At 55.0% G+C, this 21,833-nt stretch overlaps 5 protein-coding genes across 5 annotated transcripts; 2 read left to right on the top strand and 3 right to left on the bottom strand.

The window, feature by feature from the left end:
- Positions 1-77: 77 nt before the first annotated feature.
- CHGG_01915 (uncharacterized protein) lies at positions 78-496 on the bottom strand (the record flags this gene model as incomplete). Its single annotated transcript, XM_001221135.1, has 2 exons — positions 78-249; positions 399-496. 2 exons carry the CDS (start codon positions 494-496, stop codon positions 78-80), a joined length of 270 nt encoding a protein of 89 aa, XP_001221136.1.
- A 571-nt stretch (positions 497-1,067) lies between these two features.
- Positions 1,068-2,831, top strand: CHGG_01914 (uncharacterized protein; the record flags this gene model as incomplete). Its single annotated transcript, XM_001221134.1, has 1 exon — positions 1,068-2,831. The coding sequence occupies one exon, from the start codon at positions 1,068-1,070 to the stop codon at positions 2,829-2,831; it is 1,764 nt and encodes a 587-aa protein (XP_001221135.1).
- Positions 2,832-3,736: 905 nt separating this feature from the next.
- CHGG_01913 (uncharacterized protein) lies at positions 3,737-6,786 on the bottom strand (the record flags this gene model as incomplete). Its single annotated transcript, XM_001221133.1, has 5 exons — positions 3,737-5,508; positions 5,560-5,743; positions 5,827-6,006; positions 6,377-6,448; positions 6,577-6,786. The coding sequence occupies 5 exons, from the start codon at positions 6,784-6,786 to the stop codon at positions 3,737-3,739; spliced, it is 2,418 nt and encodes an 805-aa protein (XP_001221134.1).
- A 5,811-nt stretch (positions 6,787-12,597) lies between these two features.
- On the top strand, positions 12,598-15,401 carry CHGG_01912 (uncharacterized protein; the record flags this gene model as incomplete). The annotated part of the gene is made up of 6 exons (XM_001221132.1): positions 12,598-12,651; positions 13,385-13,683; positions 13,746-13,941; positions 13,996-14,699; positions 14,752-15,106; positions 15,171-15,401. 6 exons carry the CDS (start codon positions 12,598-12,600, stop codon positions 15,399-15,401), a joined length of 1,839 nt encoding a protein of 612 aa, XP_001221133.1.
- A 1,374-nt stretch (positions 15,402-16,775) lies between these two features.
- Positions 16,776-21,357, bottom strand: CHGG_01911 (uncharacterized protein; the record flags this gene model as incomplete). The annotated part of the gene is made up of 2 exons (XM_001221131.1): positions 16,776-16,871; positions 16,951-21,357. 2 exons carry the CDS (start codon positions 21,355-21,357, stop codon positions 16,776-16,778), a joined length of 4,503 nt encoding a protein of 1,500 aa, XP_001221132.1.
- Positions 21,358-21,833: the final 476 nt, after the last annotated feature.

Here is a 21,833-nt window from a genome sequence, read left to right as displayed (position 1 = left end):
CCTGATTCAGGAAGAGATCCCCCTTGAGAGGTTTCCACCCCTCAGAGATTTCCACCCCTTCTAGTGATGTACCCCCTTTACTGCCCGAATCCGCGCGCCGCGCCCTCCTTCTGCAGCTGCTCCGAGATGGTCGTGTGCGCCTCGAAGAACTTAGCCGAGCACCGGTCCAGGCACACCGCCTCGCCCTTGGAGAGCTCGGCCTCGCGGTACGACTTGTCCACGCACTTGGCGCTGCAAACTTTGAGCATCCTGTTTGGGTTGGGAGGGAGGGAGTTAGCGTTGGTTGTTGTTATGTCAGTTGGGGGTGTGGGGGGGAATGGGTTGACTGGGTAGGGTTGGGTTGGTTGCTATGCGGGAAGGGGAAAGGGGGATGGGTAGGGCAGGTCAGGCATGCTTACCGTGTGTGCATCTCGGCAATCACCTTGAGCTCGTTCTCGACCGCTGCGATCTTCTCGGCGGAGGTGGGCTGCGGACGGCCAAGGCCTAGGAAGGACATTTTGGTGGTTGGGGGGGAGGGGTTGTTTGGTTATGGATTGGATTGGGGGGGGTCGATTCCGGTGGGCCGGTATGTGATGGCCTGTTGAGGTGGGTTGGTGAGTGTTCTAGTTGGTGTTGTTGCTGTTTGTCGGCTACTCTTTCAGAACTGGATTTGGATCTAGATGTCTAGATGTGAAGGCTGCGGTTTTGCTCGTCATGCCAAGGTCGGGAGATTCTCGGCAGAACCAAGATTGGCTGCCAAGAGGGCCATTGTGCGGCCCTGGTTGGCTAGTTTTTGGGCTCCATCCCCTGCAAAAAAAGTTCAAATGTTGAAAAGCTTCATGGTGGGACAACTTCAACTCTCAGAGCTCAAGGAGCACCCAAGCATTGTAAGTCCAAATTTCTGTGGTTTTCCCCCCTTGTAGATCCAATGATGAACCGCATCATCAAGAACCGTTGCGACTGACGCGCTTGCGCGCATGATCATACCTGCCTATTTTCTGACTTGTCTACTTCCCCGAATGGTCTTCTCTCCATGTTACGTTAGGTATGCAACACCAACTAACCTTACTTACATGCTAGATGGTACAATGAGGCGAACCCCGTGCCTCCCGTTCCTGCACCCGTACTCGTGGAAGCCCGCGGGTCGGCCCAATCCGGTCTACCTGCGCTTCTTCCACTTGGCCCGGCAGCAGGAGCTGGAGCAGGCCAATGCCCTCAAGTACCCCCGCCTCCAACCCAATGGCCGACCCATGCGCGTCCCCGACTTCCGCAAGAAGTACGCCGACGTCCAACACGGTGACGTCGCCGAGGAGGAGGTGACGCTACACGGTCGTGTCGACTCGATCCGTCGCGCCAGTTCTAAGCTCGTCTTCCTCCATCTGGAGAGCGAGTTTGAGCGAACTCAGGGCGTCTGCAACTTTGGCAAGTTCGAAGATGGGACCAGCGTTGACGCGTTGAAGGACCTTGCCGCGCTTCTTAAGCGAGGAGATATCATATCAATCAAAGGGAAAGCCATCCGTACGTCAACTGGCGAGCTCTCCATCCAGGCGACCCACCTCCCCAAGATCTTGACCCCGAGCATTATCCCGCTCCCTACCAAGCTCATCGACGAGGAGTCCCGCATGCAGCATCGGCATATAGATATGCTCGTGAATCCTCGGACGAGGGATATCCTGCGGTTGCGGTCCTATCTCACCAAGTACCTGCGCGATTTCTTGCACGAGCGGGACTTTCTCGAATTCCAGACCCCCATCCTGGCTGGAGACGCCGGCGGCGCCAATGCCCGCCCTTTTACCGTCTCAGCCAAGACAATATCCAGGGACGTCTCTCTTCGGATCGCCCCTGAGCTCTGGCTCAAACGCCTCGTTGTGGGCGGGGTGGACCGCGTTTTCGAGCTCGGCCCAGCTTTTCGCAACGAAGGCATCGACCAAACCCACAACCCCGAATTCACCATCTGCGAATTCTACCACGCCTACGCCAACCTCCAGGACCTGATCTCCCTCACCGAAGACCTCATCCGCGGCGCAGCCGCCCATTGCCAAAATCTCATCTCCACTAAACTCTCCACCCTCCCTCCCATCGACCTCCCCGCCTTCGAACGCCCTTTTCAACAAGCCGAATTCATTCCCAGCCTCGAAGAATCCCTCGGTTTCACCCTCCCCACGCTCACCTCCCCCACCGCCCTCCCAGACCTCCTATCCCTCCTCAAACAACACAACATCCCCCTCGACCAAACCGCCGCCTCCGCTCCCGACCTAGCCCACCTCCTCGACCACCTCGCAGCAACCTACATCGAGCCGCGCTCGGCGCACGCCCCGCTCTTCATCACCCACCACCCGGTCTGCATGTCCCCGCTCTCCAAGTCCTTCACCTGCCCGCGCACCGGCCAGGCCGTGTCGGCCCGCACCGAGCTCTTCATGGCCGGCCGCGAGCTGGCCAACATGTACGAGGAGGAGAACGACCCCTTCGAGCAGCGCCGCAAGTTTGCCGAGCAGCTGGCCGCCAAGACCAAGGGCAAAGCCGCCGACGTCAGTGGTGGTGGTGATGGTGATGTGGGGGAGCCGGCATCGGATGGGGGCGCTATCGACGAGAGCTACGTGCGCGCGCTGGCGAGCGGCCTACCCCCGACGGGGGGGTGGGGCTGTGGCGTGGAGAGGCTGGTTATGCTGTTTGGCGGGACGAGGCGGATTGGGGATTGTCTGAGCTTCGGGACGTTGAGGAACGTCGTTGGGTTGTCGTCTGCTGCTTCTGCCGCGTCTGCCGCGTCTGTCGGGAAGGGATTTGAGGGGTCGGTGCTGGGGCCGGGGACGGGGGAGAAGCAAGGGAGCTCGTCGTCTGCCGGCGTGCAGTGATGGGAAATTGTCGTATGTCAGTGTAAAAACTCTGCGCTGGTGCCAACCGCGCTTGTATGTCAAGGATCTAATACCCTTATATTTGATACCACCTCTGTAAGAACCAACTCGCCCTAATCCAATGGCTAGGAACATATCACCCCAAAATTCAATGATCCAAATGTCTAGTGCCATTCCCGCCGTCCAAATATTTCCCAACGCGCGGGCAGACCAACCATGATCCTGTTTGATCAATCATCAATCCAAGGTGTCCATATCATAGCACCACACACAAAGCAACACCAAAATCTCATCAGTTTAAGAAAGCAAAACGCAATTATCCTCCTATAACAAAGGCAGGACCTCTCCCTCACAATGATGAGGAGGAAAAGACTCAATCTAAAGGTAAATAGCAAAGCAAAGTGGCTTCAGTCGTGTGGACGGCAAGGCATCCCATCCCATCCCCCGCATCCTCCCAATCTCAACCCAACGCCAATTTTGTGCACCTGCTCCCCAACTCCCTAGCTATCCTATCCAGTCTTTGTTGGGTAGTGAAAAACTAGTCTCCAACTCTGGACCTAACGCCGCGCCATGCCGAGATGCGATGCGCGCCCCTGCCAACCTCCAACGCCAGTGCCGATGATGCAAGAGTCCGAGCCATAAATGCGGCCAGATGATGGGTAATGCCGGCGCCAGTGTCAATGGTACTGGCTCCATGTGAGACAAAAGAACCAAAGAAAAAAAATGAAAATGCCAAAAAGAAAGCAGATGTCGAGATCTTCATGTTGCATGGTCCCGCCGTCCATCATGATAGCATCAATGAGCTAGCACATTTCACGGACTAGGAATGAGGCCTGATGAAATGTGTCCGGCCGTCGAGTCCAGAGCATCCCTGCGCTACCACAGAAATGATAGTTCAATGAAGCTCATTGCCAGCAACCGTCCTTTCTGAAACCATAGTTGCTCATCCGTCCATGCTCGTCTAAGAGACGATTATATTCGACCGGATTTACGCCCGGGTCGGGGATGGGCTTGTCCAAATTGAAGGGTTTGTGGGCCAGCGTCGACATGGAAAACAAGCAGTCCTCGACGAAGTGGAGCTGCAGGGTGTACAACTTCTTGTCCCTGAGATTCTGGGCGTGCCTCTCGCTGTCCCGAACTTTCTTGCAATATTTGGTTGACTTCCGAGCCTCCTTCAACTGCTGTTTGAAGGCGTGATGCTCATCAGTGATGCCCGGAGGCAAGCGGCGGCGGCCACCCTTTGCATCCATGGCTCTCTGCTCCTCGAAAACGATCTCTTTGTAGAACTTATCGCTTAGTCGGTTCCACTGCCAACGGCTGTTGAAATGCACCTCTGCCTCGGGGCCGTAGTTGTAATCGGCATAGTCACCCGTGCTGATCGGTACCCGGCAGGGATGACTGCGTTGAGGGCCTCCCTTCCGATAATCAAAAGCCGCAGTGGCTGCGGCACGGTCCCAGCGCCAGCGAGCCATCGAGGCGCGCGTGGGCTCGAGATCTCGGGGAGGCGGAGGGCAGTACAACTGCTCCGGCGGAGTGCCTGTTTCCCAGTCGTACTCGGCGGTGTTTTGTGGAGGAGGGTGGAAATCGAGGAAGTACATCCTTACCCAGTCCGCGCACCTCACGTCTTCCAAGGCCTTGTCCAAAGTGGGCTTCCTATACGAAATGAGCGTCTGGAAGTTTGCCTCGTCTCGCTTAAGTCCCGCTCGCCAATGTCGAAGAGCGGCCTCTTGCCACAACCGGAGATGGCTATCTTCCATCGTCTCGACGTACCGCTCCATCTTGCAGCTCCAGCAAGCGTCGCGGCGGATGGGAAAGAGAGATACGGGGAAGGTCGAACCACACATGAGGCACTTCTCCGACTCTCGCCAGTAAGTCCCAGACATACCGTGAGGCAGGTACCTCGCCATGGCGCTAGGAATGTGGGGGTGTGCCTGGTTGTCCCCAGTCAAAGCGGCCGTAAGGTCGTCCGCGAACCTATCCCAAATGACCTTGATAGGCTTCTTACCTACAGCGAGTTCATGCTCGTAGGTGATCAAAGTCTCTCGGGCCTTTATAGCCCAGAGAGCGTCGGGGCCGGGTAACCGGCGGACGAAGCCCCAAAATGACGAACTGTCGCTTAGCAAGTCCATACCCACCTTGTTGGCGAGGTCCCGACACTGGATGATTAAAGCGAAGACAGCCTTTGGCGCGTTGAACGTCGGCTCGTTGTAGGTAACGCCGTATGAGCCTAGACGTGGGCCCGATTCGGGGCCATGGAAAAAAAATGGCGAGAAATCGAGACGAATGTAACTCGGCTGCCGGGCTTGTTTTCTGAGCATTTCTTGTTGGTATTTCTTCCGTTTGGCGTTCTGTTGGGAGGAAGTGGCCTGTGCCTGTGCCTGCACCTGTGCCTGTGCATGCGCCTTTGATTCCGGCTTGTCCTGGTTGGATTCCGCATCCCAGGGGTTGTCGGACATGTTCTGAGAGGGTCTGCTCTCCAAGAACCGCGGGTGGCGGTCAATAACCTCGAGTAAAGGCCTTAACTTGGTGATATCTAGTAGCAAACACCGAGTGATTGTAACCGTATCTAGTTTCGGCATTGTGTTCACCATCATTTCAAACATGCCGACGTCGAAGAATGGGAGCTGGTCCAAGGCGATGGAACGGAAGGTTGATGGAATCTGCGTAACCGCGTTGCCTACCAATATACGATTAGTATTAGTTACCATATAATAACTGGAACACTTACAAAGCTGCATCATATTCCTAAAATCAGTCTCATAAGGTTTCTTAGGAACCTTCGGTTCGTCTGAGGTTGGGGTGATCACCAAGGTGTTGGCCCGAAAGTCACCGATCTGAGTGATACGGCCTTGCTCGTCTTTTTCGCCATAGTGATCGATAGGGAATACGCCGGATCTGGAATCCCAAACATCCTACATATGAAAGTTAGCACCGTAGATTAAGGATTGGGCTCGAGTATATAGAGAGAAAAAACCCCAAAAAAAAAGGCACGCACAAATTTGGCCCGCGTACATGCGGCCACCCGTTTGCAGGACATGGCCAATGCCGTGAGATCACCGATGCTGGGATTGATGAGATCGATAATCATCCTGCCGAGCTCGGAGATTTTTAGAAGTTGGACCAAAACCGAGTTGTCGTTAACCGAGCTGATCTCACCAGCATCGACAGCTGAATTCTAAAACAGGGTTAGCACGTTTACCGCTGTGAGGTCGGTCAAACTTACCGCAATAAAGAGTTTGGGGGAGCTCGGGTTGTTCAAATTCGCTAATCTGGCTGTGAAGAGCCGCGGCTGGCGTGCGTCCCAGTACTGCTTGTGCAGTGCCTTCCGTTCCTCCTCAGTCATCTGGGGAGATGGCAAGCGAAGCTGGCTCTTGCGGTGTCGGACAAGCTGTTTGTACAGTTCATCCTCGGCGTCTAGACCGGGCATTGAATGGTAGGCAGGACGGTCATACGTCCAAACGCAGTAATCGTTCAACGGTTTGGGCTACATAAGGGCTGGTCAGCATCCCCAACAACATCGAACAGATGACTGAATGGTCACTTACGTATTTCAAATCCATATCCCACGGCATTGTCATACCGGGTTCTGGATCTTGTGCCTGTGGGGCATGGATGGGCTTTGAAGATTAGAGAAGGTGTCGATGGCATGGGAAACCAAACATACCCGAGGATTATTCATCTTGAAGCAACCGTGGTCGTTGCTCTGCTTGGGCTGCTGCTTCGGACGATGGTAACCGTCGGGGACGTCTAATTTAGCGGTTGTCGTTTCAGGTGAGGTAGCGGCTTTGTTCTTGTTCTTGCGGTTGCCGGCACTCGATCGACTTTTCTTCTTTTGGGGCTTGGTCCCTTGGGCCTGTGTTTGTGGCTTCGGGTTTCCTCGGTTTTCTTGGGGCTGCAGAACAGGACTGGAGTCAGCAATTTTGGCCGTGCGGCCTTTCTTCGATTTTCGAGCCATTATGAGGAGATGATGAATGTCCCGTGTTGATGAGTGGGGGTTATGTTGATGAATGTGTTGTGATGTTGAGAGGATCGGGGAAGACAAGATGTCTGATGATGGGGGAAATGCGAAGATGTTCAAATAGAGCTACTTAAAGAATCGGGAAGAGGCCAGACCTGACCACCAGATTCTAATGACGTGGTGATTATGGCGGATTGTGGAGCTGGCGACCTGAGGTTCGATTGGGAAGGAGCTGCTTGGTATCGCGCTCCGATGCCAATGAACAGGTACCTAAGTACCGGAGGTATGGCTCTGGCCCTGCAGGTGAGAGGAATGGAGACTTTGGAGAGGAGGAATAAGGCAGTCTCTGATTTCTGCTTCGCGAGGGGAAGACCTCGGAGTAAATGCGAAGTGGCTTCACGAGAGTGACGATATTCATGAGAGATAGGAAGGAATCGATGACTTACAATTTTCCAGTAGTGGGCGAGTGGACGAGTGGGCGACCCGGCTTGCGCGAAGGGTCTCAAGGGTAGGGGAGACTTTGTGGTGGGAGAACTGGGTGGTTGAGGAAAGGGTTTTTCAACGAGGATGAGGGCAAGATTGAATATGAACAGTAGATGGGAAAGCCACGGGTTCTGAGTTCTCACGGGAAATATTGTGGAACGGAAAACAGTAGTTTAGGGCTGGCGCTGGAGAATCAACGCTCAGATGAAAGCCGTCGAACCTCTTATTACAGCGAGAACAAGAGGTAACTAGCAACATCTTCGTACTTGGCACAATACTTCCTGGTTCCTGTTATTGTTTCCCCACTCCTTACGCTGCAATTCCCATCACAGGGACATATAATAGTCGTAACTATTCTAGGTCCTATGTAGTCTCGGCTAGTCTCCGACTCTAGCAGCCGGGAAGCACCTGACAGGGCATCGGGGGATGTCGGGTGTGGGTCTCAGTCTGTCAGATCTCATGTACTCTGTGTCGCCAATGCTGAGAGATCGGGAGGCTGAAAAACTTGCAACTGTACCCTTACACCCGATCAAGGATTCAAACCGAGGCCCAAAGCTACACAGTGGGTTCCTGACCACCACGGTCCAGATGAAGCTGCGAGGCTCTCTCCAAAGACAGAAGTGACTGCCACATGATGATACCATGTCCAACCGACAATTGGACGAGATAGGACCACTATAACGGTTCACAACATCCCCCCCCCTCCCCCCCCCCCCCAAACCGTTATCATATTGCAAGAGGCAAAAAAGGCTGTAAATAGTAAATAGCTATGATTGGATGGGCACACGAAAGAGCATACGAAATATACATCGGCCATGTAGGATGTAGGGTATATTGACAGGACGCGCTAATACCAGCTTGCTAGGCCTCGCCGGCCGCTAAAAAACATGGGCTTCAAGGCCGGTCTCCTAATGAGATTGACTGACATAACAAGCCAAGAAACCAAATTCTCCGCGGCACCGAACCGTGGTCGGGTAGGAACAGCGTGTTCCCAGCCTTGCTAGCGTTGGAGTTGACTGATACAGCATTGAGGGAAAACAAGTCACGAAAATCGAAGGTAAATCTTCGAAGGCTTGTGGTATGAGGGTCTAGAATGAGAATGAGGTGGATGCAAATTGCAAAATACGTACTTGCACTGTAAAACATATCGTCACGGAAGGATGAGTGCTCCCAAAACTAGGATGGAGTCCCGAAGCAACAATGTGAGCCCTGGCAATGTGCATGTACCTATGCAGGTCTGGGACCAAACTGGGTCTGAACAGATGGAAGATAGAAGTAAACCTTCGCCTCAACGTTGTTCAACAGTGGCTAACCCGTCTATATAGAGCGCGCGAGAAATATGCCTGCAGAGGCTGCATGATGCGTAGATGAAATGCCAGGAAAAAGAATGTGTCCGACGAGCGGTTAGGCTGGATCAACAGCAGACCGAGCAGCCGGCTAGAGTTTGTTTGGGTTGGTGTTGACATTTGAGACCACCCTCGCCGACGGTGCCTTCGAACGACGTTGTTTTGTCCCCACAGACCACTCGGGCATCCTGACATCCCAGCAACACCCCTGGGCCCTTCCCAGCAAATGCAGCCAGGGGTTGTCAATTATGGGGTTCAAGATGGATCCAGAGGCAATGAGGATTGGGTCAACGTTGACATCCCCGGTTACCCCTGAATAAGCCCTGATTGCAGGGGAAACCAGCGTGAGGGGAGTGCGACTCTAGGCCATGAATTGAAATGGTAAAGAGATTAACTGAACGATCCAACAATGGCAGAAAGAGCAGCAAGGACGCCTTATCAGAAAAACGGTCAGAGGGTTGCATTATCCATCCTGGAAGTGCTCGTTACTTGCCGATAAGAAACATGTTTTGTGACAAGGCAGAGGAGGCGTGCATTAACCTGGAGAAAACAGCAATAACTAACTAGAGGAATAAGAGAAGTATATTGAACCTCTTTTGTAACTGACTGCTCACCTTGAACCTTGAAAGCACTTGCTTATAAGAAGCCTTCATCCCAACGCGCAAAAGAAAAGTAAGCGAGTCAGCCAACTCTCCTCTGCCCTGATGCCCCAGCCTCTCGACAACGAGCACTGAGAGGAGGAATAGAGAAGATGTCTCGATTCCGGATCACCACGGGAGGCTTGCCCCATTCGCTTCCCCGCAGCATCTGTGTGTACATGTACCCATGTACAACGAACTCTACAATTGTTGTGGTACAAACCACGGGATGCCACGGTTCGACAAACGAGTCGCGTGCCGCTCTTGCTCAATTGGAACGGAATGGCCGTGCAACCCCCCCTTCCCGCCCCTCACCAAGCATTCGCACGGCGGCAACGAAACCTGTCGGGCGATGACGATTGGAGAATTGAGGGGCCTCAGATGACAAGAGAGGCGCTGGCTGGCTGGACCGTTGAGCAAGTAACGATGGCCTGAGGAGCTGTTGGTTGGCCGACCCCGGGATCCGAGAAGGTTAGCCAGAGAACCTCTGCAATCCCGAAGGAGGGGTGGGGGAGAAGGCATTGAGAAGAAGCGGGGAGATGGGCGCAACAACCATCCTGCATCTCGGCTGTGCAGACCCTCCCACCCTTTCTTGTGAATGAACAAGTGATCTCGTGAAATCGGTCAGGGCTGCAGCCGGCCCAAGTGGCGTGCATAAATGGGCGTCCTAGGCGAGGTAAGAAGTTCGCTGTGGTCGGACCAGAGGTGGTCAGGCGGGCCGGCTGAGACGAAGGGCAACAGTAGGTTGGTCGAGGTTTGTTCCCACCCCCCACACATTGGTAATGCAAATGGTGGAAACTTGTAACTAAGTCGATATACTCCGAACTGTACTTGAGGAGGCTGATTTGTGTAGTGTGGTGTCGTGTCAGGGCATGAAGGAGGGATCGGGAGGGATCGGCAGCGGCCGTTATCGACGAGAGCTCGATAAGTGGGTGTGATGGGAGGATGCTTCTGCGCAAGGCGGGTAAGTCGAAGCTAGTTACGGTAGTAAGCAGAGATTTTGAGTGCAAATGATGCAATGTGTCGGCTTTCAATGAGCAAAAGAAATACTCATTATGGGAATGTCAATGTCGCCATCCCAGAGAGAAAATCGCCATCTCTTCTGACGGAAACACGATCCGCCTTTGAGTCACCTTGGGGAGGTTCGGAGGGTTGATGTGACTTGATGGTGGTAGATCCGAAAGTTCATTGTCGGTCAACCATTTCTGGGTGAGGCCCCGCAAGTGGAAACGTCGAAGATCTGGATCAACGCCATCAACTACGCTAGCTGCAAGAGGGCTAGCGTACCTTGGTCACCCAGGCTCTTCCCGTGTTATCTCCATGAGCCTGTGAAAGCGTGAAAACGGCAAGAGGACTTGAGTAAAAAGGGTCTAGATTGTACGCTTCATTGAAGATATGGCCTGGACATTGAGTGGTATTATGCAAGGGAGCCGGCTATATTTAAAACCTATCTCATTGTCCGGGTTCACCATCTACGTACAAGAGAGCGAAGCTGGTTTTTGAAGTTGGCTGAAGGGCGTGGATCGTGGGTGGGGGAAAGTCAAGACAAGATCAGAGGGGCCCCACAGGCCATAACCCCGAGCTCCATGCCGTCAACAGGAGACTTCGCTTGTGTTCGACGGAGGCGGGCGGTGAGTCTGGAGGAAGAGCTTGCCAGGAGCCAGCAAAACAACGGAATATTGGGTAGTTACCTCACTGTTGTTGACACGATGCACCCGATAAAGCAGTAAGCCGACAAGCGTCTACCTGTCTGAAGGTCTGGAAATGATACGGAGTTGGCTGCTGGTGCGTGCCCGAAAAAGCTTTTGAAACTCCGAGGAATGACATCTGACTGTCGAGTCGGCATCGAAATTGGGTGATGGGAGAAGAATTAGCCAAATGTTGGACCCGCACCACAGCCCACCTGAAGCCGAGAGGGACCAATCGCTTCATGAGGAAACACCTTGGAGACTCGTGGGTGGCACGGGACCCTCAGGAGACTGCAGCTGTAAGGAATATGCGGGTTGCATGACCAATGCACAACCTTGGCTGGCTTGGAGCGAGGCCAGACCTGCAAGAGGCGTCATGCATGCTTCGATGGTGGCTACCAGAGCTTTATAGCGGCTTGTAATTGTAGAGCCCTCTCGACTGACAGCCAGGCAAACGCTGATGAAGATGTCGAGTGCGTCAACTGTCTGAAGGCCCGATAACCAACCTGAGTTATTCGAATGCAACGACAAATAAACCCCTAGTTAGTACTTGGCGTTGTTGTTTGAAGGGTTGGCCTGTTTGATACCCACTGCCCATTGCACGCCGAACCTGTCATCAGCCCATGAAAGACAGGGAAGAACATCCGACCCGTGGCAGACAACTTTGTTATTGGGACAGTCAGAATGACTCCCTTCAGAATACACAGTACGAAAGTTATGTGGTCGTTCTATCACATAATTCTGGTTGACCATCCTTTCGTGGCAGGCCTTTCAAAGCTGGGAAGGGTGTAATAGGGGAGGGCACGGAACCTCGCTTGGCCATGATCTGAGGCACACCGACATCTTCAACACTCCCGAAAATCACGTCCACTTTTCGCATCCCGGCTCGAGTCTGATTCAAATTACTTCGTGGAGCCGCTGCAGGAACGCGCTGCGAGCACCCGTAAGTTGGAGAGGATGAGAGAAAGGCTTGGACTCGAGGACAAGCCATCATGACAAACCAGTTTTTCTTTGCAAATGCCGAGAAAGGCTCGGGTTGCAAGATTTGAGTGTCGTCTGAACTCTGGCAGTCTGGGTCCGAATCGCCATGTGGACTGTTATGTTATCGATGGCGAAAATGGCAAACTGAACGCAAAGTTAGGGAAACGGTGGACCCTCAAATTGATTACACCCAAAACAAATTTTACAGGTGGAACCTCTGGGCACCGGTAGTGGCCGGCGAGCATATCCACACAGTATGCAGGAAACAAAGGGGACTGCTCTGCGACCAAGAGCGGGATTCTTTGTGGTTCTCGATTTGCAAGATCGTCAAGCCATGTCAGAGCGAACCAAGAGAGTCACGATTTGTGCACCAAAATGATTGTATAATGAATAAATTCGAATTTGTGAACGCAGTTAACCCTTTGAGACGCCAGCCAACAGGCGCTTCAAAAAGGTGCCGTAACATGCAAACTGGGGACGGCTGAGGTTGATGGAGACTGTGTTTGATGAGGGTAACCTGGAAAACCAGATCGACAAGGAGACTGGCCGTATCCTGGCGGAAAAAGACGAGCAACTTGCAAGCGAAGTCACCCTGACAAGGGCTAGACAGCGTCTGCCACCCTCATGAGAGCTTGACGCCTGAATACGGTGCTCATCAGTGGGTTCCATAACATGCCGCAGGGAGCTGCGCGACGTGCAGCGAACATGCCGGTACTCGCAGCTCAAGTACCCCCACTGCTGTGGGCTGACATTCACCCCAGAAGTGCACTGGCCATTGGGCTGCAGCGTTTGTGGGTCGCTTGCTGGGCTGCAGCTTGAACGCGTGCAAGGGCAAGCTTGGATCCTTGAATTCCTTGTCCAGAAACGGCTTGAAGCAATTTCGTGTTCTGGTCGCGACTCGACCTTGGCCTATCCATTGACAAGCCGTTGCACGCCCCTTTTGCCAGCCCAGGGCACGGCAGCACTTTCCCGTGACGGTGATTGGGGCGACTGGCCGTTCTTGCCACACAGAGCTTGCTTCCGTTTTGAGAACAGATCCAAAATTGAACCAGTCACCTGGGGGCAAAGGCAGCAGGGTCTGCCTGGAGGGGGGGAAAGGGGGGGAAAGGGGGGGGGAAGGAGGGGGGCTGCACAAAGCTCCCTACACAGTCACAGTAGCCAAGCCGTTGCCGTTTTTCGAGAATGGCCCCAGCCGTTGCCGTCCCATCACAAACCGTGACCTGCCTCGTGCCGAAATAAGTAGCCCCAATCAGCCCATCACGCGGCAGGCCCTCCTCCCTCTCTCTTTCTCTTTTCCCTTTGCACACAACGCGCCTCGTCGATACCCCTAAGAATCAGTGGAGGCCACGCCGTGATAATAATTCGTCACTCAGAGGCACCCGTTTTTTCCTGCTCTCTGTCCTCTCCGTGATACCCGATACCCATTTTCTAATTTTCTTGAGATACTCTGCTTTTCTAGCAAACTCTCAAACAGCCACAATGGCCGACGTTCAGAAGCCCGCCGAGGTGGCGAAGGGAGATTCCCGTCGCCGAACCTGTTGTTGAGACCACCCCCGCTGCCGAGACTGCTGTCGAGTCCACCGAGACAGCTGCGGCCCCCGCTGTTGAGACTACCACCGAGGCTGCCACCGAGACTCCGGCTGCCGCCGAGACCGAGGCCGCTGCCGCCCCGGCTGAGGACGCTAAGAAGGACGAGGAGGTAAAGCCCGTTGAGGAGGGCCACCTCGAGCACAAGGGCCAAGGCGCCAACTTCCCCAAGTGAGTCTCAGCCCCATGTCGCATTGACATTATCATTATCGCGTCGCTAATCCAGCGATTAGGAACTTCCTGTACACCAAGCAGCTGTTCTGGTTCGGCACTGAGCCTGTCGACCTCAAGTCAATTACCTCGTTCAAGGCCGACAAGGTCGCTGATGTTGCTCACCATGTCACCTCGTGGGCCGCCGAGACCGGCAAGGGTCTCCTCTTCTACAGCGAAAAGGGCGACAAGGCTGCCCCCAACGGCGCCATCCACCTCGTAAGATGACCAATGAATCATTCGTATTGTAGCGCCATCGCTAACGCTTCACAGGCCGACGCCTCAGAGCCTGCCGTCGATGGCACGAACAAGTTCTACTTGACTGCCAAGGGACACAAGCACACCTTCAAGGCTGCCAACACTGCCGACCGTGACAACTGGGTCGCTCAGGTGAAGGCCAAGATTGCCGAGGCCAAGGAGCTTGCTGCCACCGTCACTGAGTCTGAGACTTACAAGAAGACCCTTGAGGGCCTAAAGCCCGCTCCTGTCAAGAAGGAGGAGAAGGCTCCCGCTGCCGAGCCTACCGCCACTGAGCCGGCTGCCGCCACTGAGGAGGCCGCTCCCGTCGCCGAGACGGCTGCCGCTGAGGCTGTCAAGGACGAGCCCAAGAAGGAAGAGGAGAAGACCGAGAAGGCTGAGAAGGAGGAGCCCAAGCGCCGCTCTGCCAGCCGCAAGCGTGCCTCCATCTTCGGCAACTTCCTTGGCAAGAAGGAGGAGAAGAAGGCCGTCGAGGCTACCGAGGCCAAGCCTGCCGATGCCGAGACCCCGGTCGCTGAGACCAGCGTCGCCGAGGCTGTTGAGGCTCCTGCCGCCGAGACCGCCGCCGAGCCCGCTGTCGTTGAGCCAGTCGCCGCTGAGGCCCCTGTTACCACTGAGGCTGCCACCGAGGCTAAGCCCGAGGATAAGGTTGAGGAGGCCAAGGAGGAGGACAAGAAGGAGGCCGCCGAGACCCGGCCCACCCAAGTCAAGCGCACTAGGTAAGAAACAAGATACCTAGAAGTCAATTGCCATCTGCTAACAGACTCGAAGCATCTTCGGCAACCTCTCTTTTGGCAAGAAGAAGGCTGTTACCCCGACTGAGGTTTCTCCCTCCAAGGAGATCCCCGCCACGACTGAAGCTGTCGCCGAGACTGCCCCAGTGATCCCTGCTGTCGAGACCAGCGAGCCTCTCTCCGCCGAGGTTTCTTCGCCTGCGACGGTCCCTACCGAGGCCGTTGAGGTCCCCGCTGCCGTCAATGGCGAGGCCAAGAAGGAGGTCAAGAGCGAGAAGCGCAAGAGCTCGCTGCCGTTTGCCTTCGGCAAGAAGAAGGATGCCTCGTCCGATGAGGAGGCCGAGAAGCCCAAGTCCCCCTCGGCTTTCTCGAAGCTCCGTGCCACCATCAAGGTAAGTCGATCACAAGTACAGAACTATAAATTCTTGGAGTCGCGTGGGACTAATACATCCGCAGGGCAAGGGCAAGGCTGAGAAGACCGAGAAGGCTGAGGAGACCCCCGCTGTTCCCGCTCTTCCCCCCACCGAGGGCGAGACCGAGGCCGAGGCCAAGGCCGATGAGCCTGCCACCGAGGATGCTGCCAAGCCCGCCGAGGTTGAGGCCACCGCCGCCGCTCCGGCCACCACCGAGGAGGAGACTCAGGCCAAGCCCGCGGAGCCCACCCCGGTTGTGACCGCTGCCGCCTAGGAAGCGACGCGTCCCAGCCTTTGAGGTTCCGGCCTGCTATGATCATGAGCATCGGATCGGACGGGAGATGAAGTACGACCCAAAAATAATTAGAGCGAATTCTCCCAACAACGCACGCCACGACGAGAGGCACAATACCCTCCTTTTTTACTACCCTCGGGTTTGGTCGGGATCGGATCTGCATTTCGAGATACCCAAGTCAAGATTGGTTCTCTGATACCCTCAGCTCCTGGCTGCACGCGGACAAAGAGCAATCCCTCGGTGTCCCGCACATGGATCACCGCATAATTTGTTTCGCTGCTGCTACATGCTTTTATTTCTTTTGCCTTTTATGCTTGACGTTGCTCTTTCCTGTCTTTGTTCCTGTGTTTTTGATACCCAGAGTATACCCCCGCCTATCCTCCCTCAGCAAAGAGAAGGCACAGTCGTTTAGGTTGGCTTTGGGTCTGTCTGTCCGATGTGAAGGACGATGTGGAAGTGGTGATGGGAGATGAAGAAAATCACAAAAGATAAGATAAAAAATTGGAGTGGTGGTGTGGCAGTTGAGGAACGGGACCATCGGATGGGTGTTCTGTCCTTGCTTCTCGCCACTTAGGGTGAAGATTTAAGGGAGGGCTGACCCAAAACTCGCTAATAGCTAATAATATACCTCTCGCGTGTTGAGTTCGCCTATTTATGTCGTTCCTTGCACTTGCTCCAATGGTGACTTGGATGTTGTGTCCATTGACCGGTCGTGATATGTGGATAAGCATTTATCTAGTATGGTTGATCCGAATATGTTTGTTCATGAAGTCTGGCTCTGCAAACAGATTCGGTGACAGACGGAAACTGCCCTCTATTTTACATGTTTTGGGCGAGATTCTGCTTGGCTACTTCCTAAGTGAAGAGACATTAGCTATTTATCACCCTCACCATAGCCGTCTTTACCTCCCATCTCACACCGCGAATCATCCTCTTATTGATTACCCCAAACTCAACATATCCTGCAAGGTGGTATATCCTCCGCCCCTTCACAGATGCCTATCAATCCCCTTTCTTTCACATTCCCATCACTGGTTCCCCAGGCTCGCTCCCCCGTTGACTCCCAACTCCTTCCCCTTTTTCTAACGCCCCAAAGCAGCTGCAGATGTGAGTGACGGACAGATCACAGACGCCATAGTATCTTCCCACACTAATCATCCATTCACCCATTACACCCTCCTCTTCCCCAACCATTGCTCAACACAACAACACAACGCCGTAGTGTTTGCAATCGACCTAGCCCCATCGCCTGTACGCATCCTCTCAGAACGCCACCCATCCATCTACCGCTCTTAAGGTAAGGGGCAAAACCCTAATCCCAACTCCCCCCTCCGACAGAAATTTCCATCAGTGTCAACATGGCTTCGGCACCATGTTGTACTTGAGGACGAGCTCCTCGATTTTGGGTATCAATTCCGAGATTCGAAAGGGTTTTGAAATGACGCCGTCCTACGTGGACATGCAATGGTCAGCAACGGCATCATAGCCAGCATCAAAGGAGGGTGGCATATGAGAGCAAAGAACTTACAACGCCCGCGGCCTTTGCGTTTTCCACCTGCTCCGGCCGCGCATAGGCAGTGACGGCGATAATGGGGATGTGATGCGTGATGATTCCCTCGGCCTCCAGACGCCTAATCTCGCGAGTGCAACTGATTCCGTCCATGATAGGCATCTCAAGGTCCATCAAGATAACCGATATATTTTGGCAATTGCTGCTGTGGTTTGTCGACACGGAATCCGGCGGCGCTAGCCCGCTAGGCTTAGTCTCCGGAGCGGCAGCGCATTCGTACCAGAAGCGGGAACGGCGTAGCTCGGCGAGGGCCTCGCCACCATGGTTGGCGACGTACGTGTTGCTCCCCGCAAACTCTAGCTGCCGCTTGAGGACTTTTTGGTTTACCAGGTTGTCCTCAACCACCAGGATATCGAGCCGGGCAGGTTCAGGCTGCACCATGGGGGATGGTGGTAGTGGTTGCTGTGCGGCCTCGGTGGTTGGCGTGGCAGGTCTTGCTGGGGATGGTATCTGTTCCAACGGTACATCATGCAAAGGTTCCGGGAGATGTATGTTGTCGTTAAGCATGGGCGTGGGCGTGGGCGTGGGTGTGGACACGGGTGTAGGAAGTGGAAAGTCGGCTTCGGGATGGTCCGACTTCCGGCCCTTGATGTAGAAGGCAAATGTGCTTCCTTGCCCTTTCTGAGACTGCAGCGCAATTTGACCGCCCTGCAGCTCTGTCAATGTCCGGCAAATGTAGAGTCCCAGACCGGAGCCGCCGTATTGAACGTGCGTTCTCGGGCTTGCTTGGCTGAACTGCTGTAACAAGATTTGCTTTTCATTGTCATCCAACCCTGGGCCGGAGTCGGTGATGGAGAAGTGGAGATTGATTTTCTCACCACCAGCCCATTCGACTTCATCGGTAAAGTCCTCTGGTGTTGGCTTTCGGGGAGGGACATACGAGAAGCCGTCCTCCCACACGTCCGTAGATGCGCCGATATTGACCGCGATCAACCGCGCCGGCTGGTTCTGCGTAAATCGAATGGCATTGGTCATCAGGTTGATGAGAACCTGGCGAAGTCGCGAAGGGTCCAGTTTCACCCAGTCGACGGCGAGGTCCTGGTACGACTTGTCGACGGTCATTTGACTATCGATGCCGTTCGTGATGAGTTCAGTCTCGAACATCTTGAGTACATCTTGCACTACCGTGACGGGCTGAACATCGACAGGCGTCACGAGTAGCAAGTTCGAATCCAGCTTGGATAGAGTCAGGATATCGTCCACGATCCGCTTTTGGTGGTTTGCGCACAGCGATATGATGCTCGCTGCTTCGACACAGCTTTCAACCAAGGCATTCATTGCACCAGGGGCGCGAATCGATGGGTCTCCTTGGGTGTATCGACTCAAACCTGACGTTATTTCGTCGGCGCATTGCAGCATGGCGCTCAACGGATTCCGCATTTCATGACTGGTTATGTCAATGAAGTTCTCCTGCTGGCGCTTTAGCTCAACCGCCTCGTCCCGTCGCTGTTTCTGAAAGCTTTCGGCCCACTTCTGTTGCGAGATGTCGGTGATACAGCCGAATATGCTCTTGAGTCCCCCGGTCCCGTCCCTCTCGGGGTACGCGCTCATCAGAACCCAAACATCAACCAGATGGCCATCAATGAGTTCCCTGGAACCGTTAAATCGGAATTCGTGCGTTACGGCTCTCTTGTCTTCCACAACACGACGCCATGCGAGTTCTGTGCCGGGCCGGTCTTCGTCTCGGATGCTCTGCATCCATGCGGCGAAGGTGCTGGCGTTTCTCGGGAGCCCAGATATCCTGTACCACATTTCATTGCAGTAGTTGATGTGCCCATTACCATCCGCAATGAACAAGCCGACAGGCCCAAACTCGGCCATCCTCGTAAAGCGATATTCGCTCTCGACGGCCTCCTGTGTCCGCAGGTGAAGCTGCAACGAGAGTTCTTGACGATCGAGAGCAGCCAAGCGGGCAGCCTTCTGTCCGCGTCTGATTTCCTCCTCAAACAAAACCACAGAGGCTAAAGAAGTGGCGAGTTGACGGGCAAGGAGGTTGACGAAGAGTTGGTAATCCTCGTTATAGAGGCGCCGTGGGTTCGTTCCCAGGACGACAAACCCGACCACTGCATCTCCTGCCGTGGTGAGATGTACGGGGAACACGACTATAGTACGACACGGATCTCCATACCCACCCCACGCGAGGCCTTGTAGCAGAGCGGTTGGTAGGGTGCCATCCACCTCGCTAAGTACGATAGGAGTCTCCGGATGAGCCATCGACTCCCTCAGGTATGGCGCGAATCCCTCGTCGCTGAAGCGCAAATCGATAGACGAGACGGCGCAGCGATGGCCGTCGGGTGTGCCGATGGAGCCCTCGAGGATGATTTGCGGCGGATGTGCGAGGCTCCCTGAGTTTAGAGATGAAACTTCACTCTCGCTGTCTTCGCCGACCGAGTAGATGAGGGCAAAGGGAACATCAAAGTCATTGTACTCCAGGCCTTTCTGAAGCTGGGCCCAAAACCCTTTCACGTCGCGGGCTTGCGCCGTCTTGATACCGACCTCGCGAAGTGTTAGCATGCTACGCTCGACGACCCTCCGGCGCGTATTCTCGAACGCGGGGTTGTAGATGGCCACCACCGTCCCATCGCCTCCCACCAAAGGAATGACTGCCCAGTTGAAAAATGCTTCCTCCATAAATCCGTGACGGGAGACGAAGAGCGTGTCATCGTTTTTCATTGTCGCATACCCACTATCCCAAGCGGCATCGAAGACTGGCTGAATCTGGCCCCATATCTCGGGCCAGGCGTCCCGATAGCGAGAGCCCATTAGCTTGGGGTGCTTTTGGCCGGCAAGCGAAATGTAAGCTTCGTTGTAGATGGCGACATAATCTCGGCCCCAGTAGAGGGCCGCCGGGTGCGGGCTGCCCATGATCATAGAAGACATGATCCGCAACTCGATCGGCCAAAACTCGATCGGCCCAAGCGGGGTAGACGCCCAGTCGATCGACCGTGCGAACCGGTGGTGTGCGGGGAGGCCGGGGTCGTCGATGGGAATACGGGTCCAGTCGAACGTTGTATGTAGCGGCGGAGATGAGAGCGCTAGGTCATCGAAAGGGCGGATAACAGTGTCGGCAGTTGAGCCAGTCCTGCTTCGAGGCTCAGAGTGGGAGCGAGGGCCCCTCTGCTCGGCTCTTCCAAAATAATCGCTGCGTTCTCCGGGTGAGATTGACCTCTCTTCTGGCCAAGGCCCGGTTGGTAACGGTTCGGCGGAAGGCGAGGGCCCAGAGGCTTGCGTTTGGTTGGGGGAGGTCACTGTGTTGAAGGTCATGTTCTGGTACCCACGAATTATCCGGAAGCGCCTCCGGAGTGTCGAAAAAGTCCAGGGGAACCCAGCATAAGGTGCAGATTGGGCAATAGCAGCGGTACCTGACTTATCTCCTACTAAACTGGCGGCCCACGCCTTGAATTGTGAAAACTCGGGGCTGTGCCGCGGATCTGCTTGGTTGAGCTGTAACAACTGCAAAAGGCCGGGCGTTGTCCTCAGCGAGACGTTAGCGTAGAGGAGATGTAGAGGGCCAGGGTGGAAGTTCGCGGGGTCGTTGAGATCGATGATGAAGGTCGGCCGCTCATCTTCTTCCAAAAGCTCGACCACCCCTATCCCTTGAAGAAGTTGAACCACGGATGGCTGAGGCCAACCATCGGGGCTGCGAGATAGACTGGAAAGCTCGGTTGAGGACCAGCTGCGCGGTGTGCCGGATGACCTTGCGGGACTTGTCACGCTGACTTGCCCTTTCGGCAAGCGGAGGGTGGTCACTTCACCGAGAGCCTCGTTGCCGCCCATTATAGACGGAGCCACTTCCGGGATAGGAAAGCTCGGTGGGCGGTTCAGCAGGCGTCTCGGCGAGTTGGAGAAGAAGAGAGGAGATGCCACAGCCGACTGGGCGGAGATCGTCTCGTCCAAGGGGGATGGCAGCGAGAGATTTCCGGGAGCCACAAGCCGGGGCTTTTTGGTCGGCGACCCGAAAGGGCGTACGGCGCTCTTGTCCGTCGCTGAGCACCTCTTTCCCTGAGTGCCTGCTGGCGGTGGCCCCGTCGAGGCTCCCGGGCCCCGAGTTCCGGACGGGAGAAGCCCAACCTTAGATATTTCTCCTGTCAATGAGCGAGCTACCAGACCATGCCGGCCACTATGTGGCGTTCGCGTCCACTGGTCGTCTTGTTCTTCGATCGTCCCGACAAGCTCGTCTAGGTGATGACTGCTGGGAATGCTAATTCTGCTGTTCTCCGTGCGGCGAGCAGGGTGAGCGGAGGGAACTGAACAGCCGTTGGTCGACGATGCGCCGGGAGGGACAGAGCGGAGCTGGTCTGGTGGGGGTGAGGCAGCGGCGTGTGGAGGAGATATACAGGGCTTGGGTTGGTCTTGAAGTGTCATGTCGGAGGCAAACCGGCCTGTCTCGACGCTCTCCCAACAGGGGGGGGCTGCCGAGGCACTGGCTGATTTCCTGAGCGACCTACACGGCTACGGAGAGCTGAGTCCGTTACCGAAGGCCCGGGACCACAAGGAACGGCACCGGAGCAGATGATGACTGCACACGTTATCGGCCAGTCCAGCCCAACAGCGGGGCCCCATTGGCACGCAAAAGTCAAATCAAAAATTAAATAGAAGGAGGAAAGGAGGACGGGAGTGTAGGTGCCGGGGACGGGATGGTCAAGATCGGCGAGCCGGGGCTGGTTTGTGGCGAGCATACAGTTCAGCTCTCCCGGGATATGGTCTTTCGTCGCACACGGCAGCCTGTGAAGGAGGGTTTTCAGTATTCGTACCTCGAATACACTGCCTGCACCGTACGAGCGAAAGCACTCAAAGGAGCCAAGTCGGCCGCCGGGAGCGTATGTTCAAAGAATGGCAGC

The sequence above is a fragment of the Chaetomium globosum genome, genomic scaffold (genome assembly GCF_000143365.1).
Source record: "Chaetomium globosum CBS 148.51 scaffold_1 genomic scaffold, whole genome shotgun sequence".
Classification (NCBI taxonomy): Eukaryota; Fungi; Ascomycota; class Sordariomycetes; order Sordariales; family Chaetomiaceae; genus Chaetomium; species Chaetomium globosum.
Note: the sequence above shows the minus strand (reverse complement) of the source record. Positions and strands in the feature narration are given on the sequence as shown.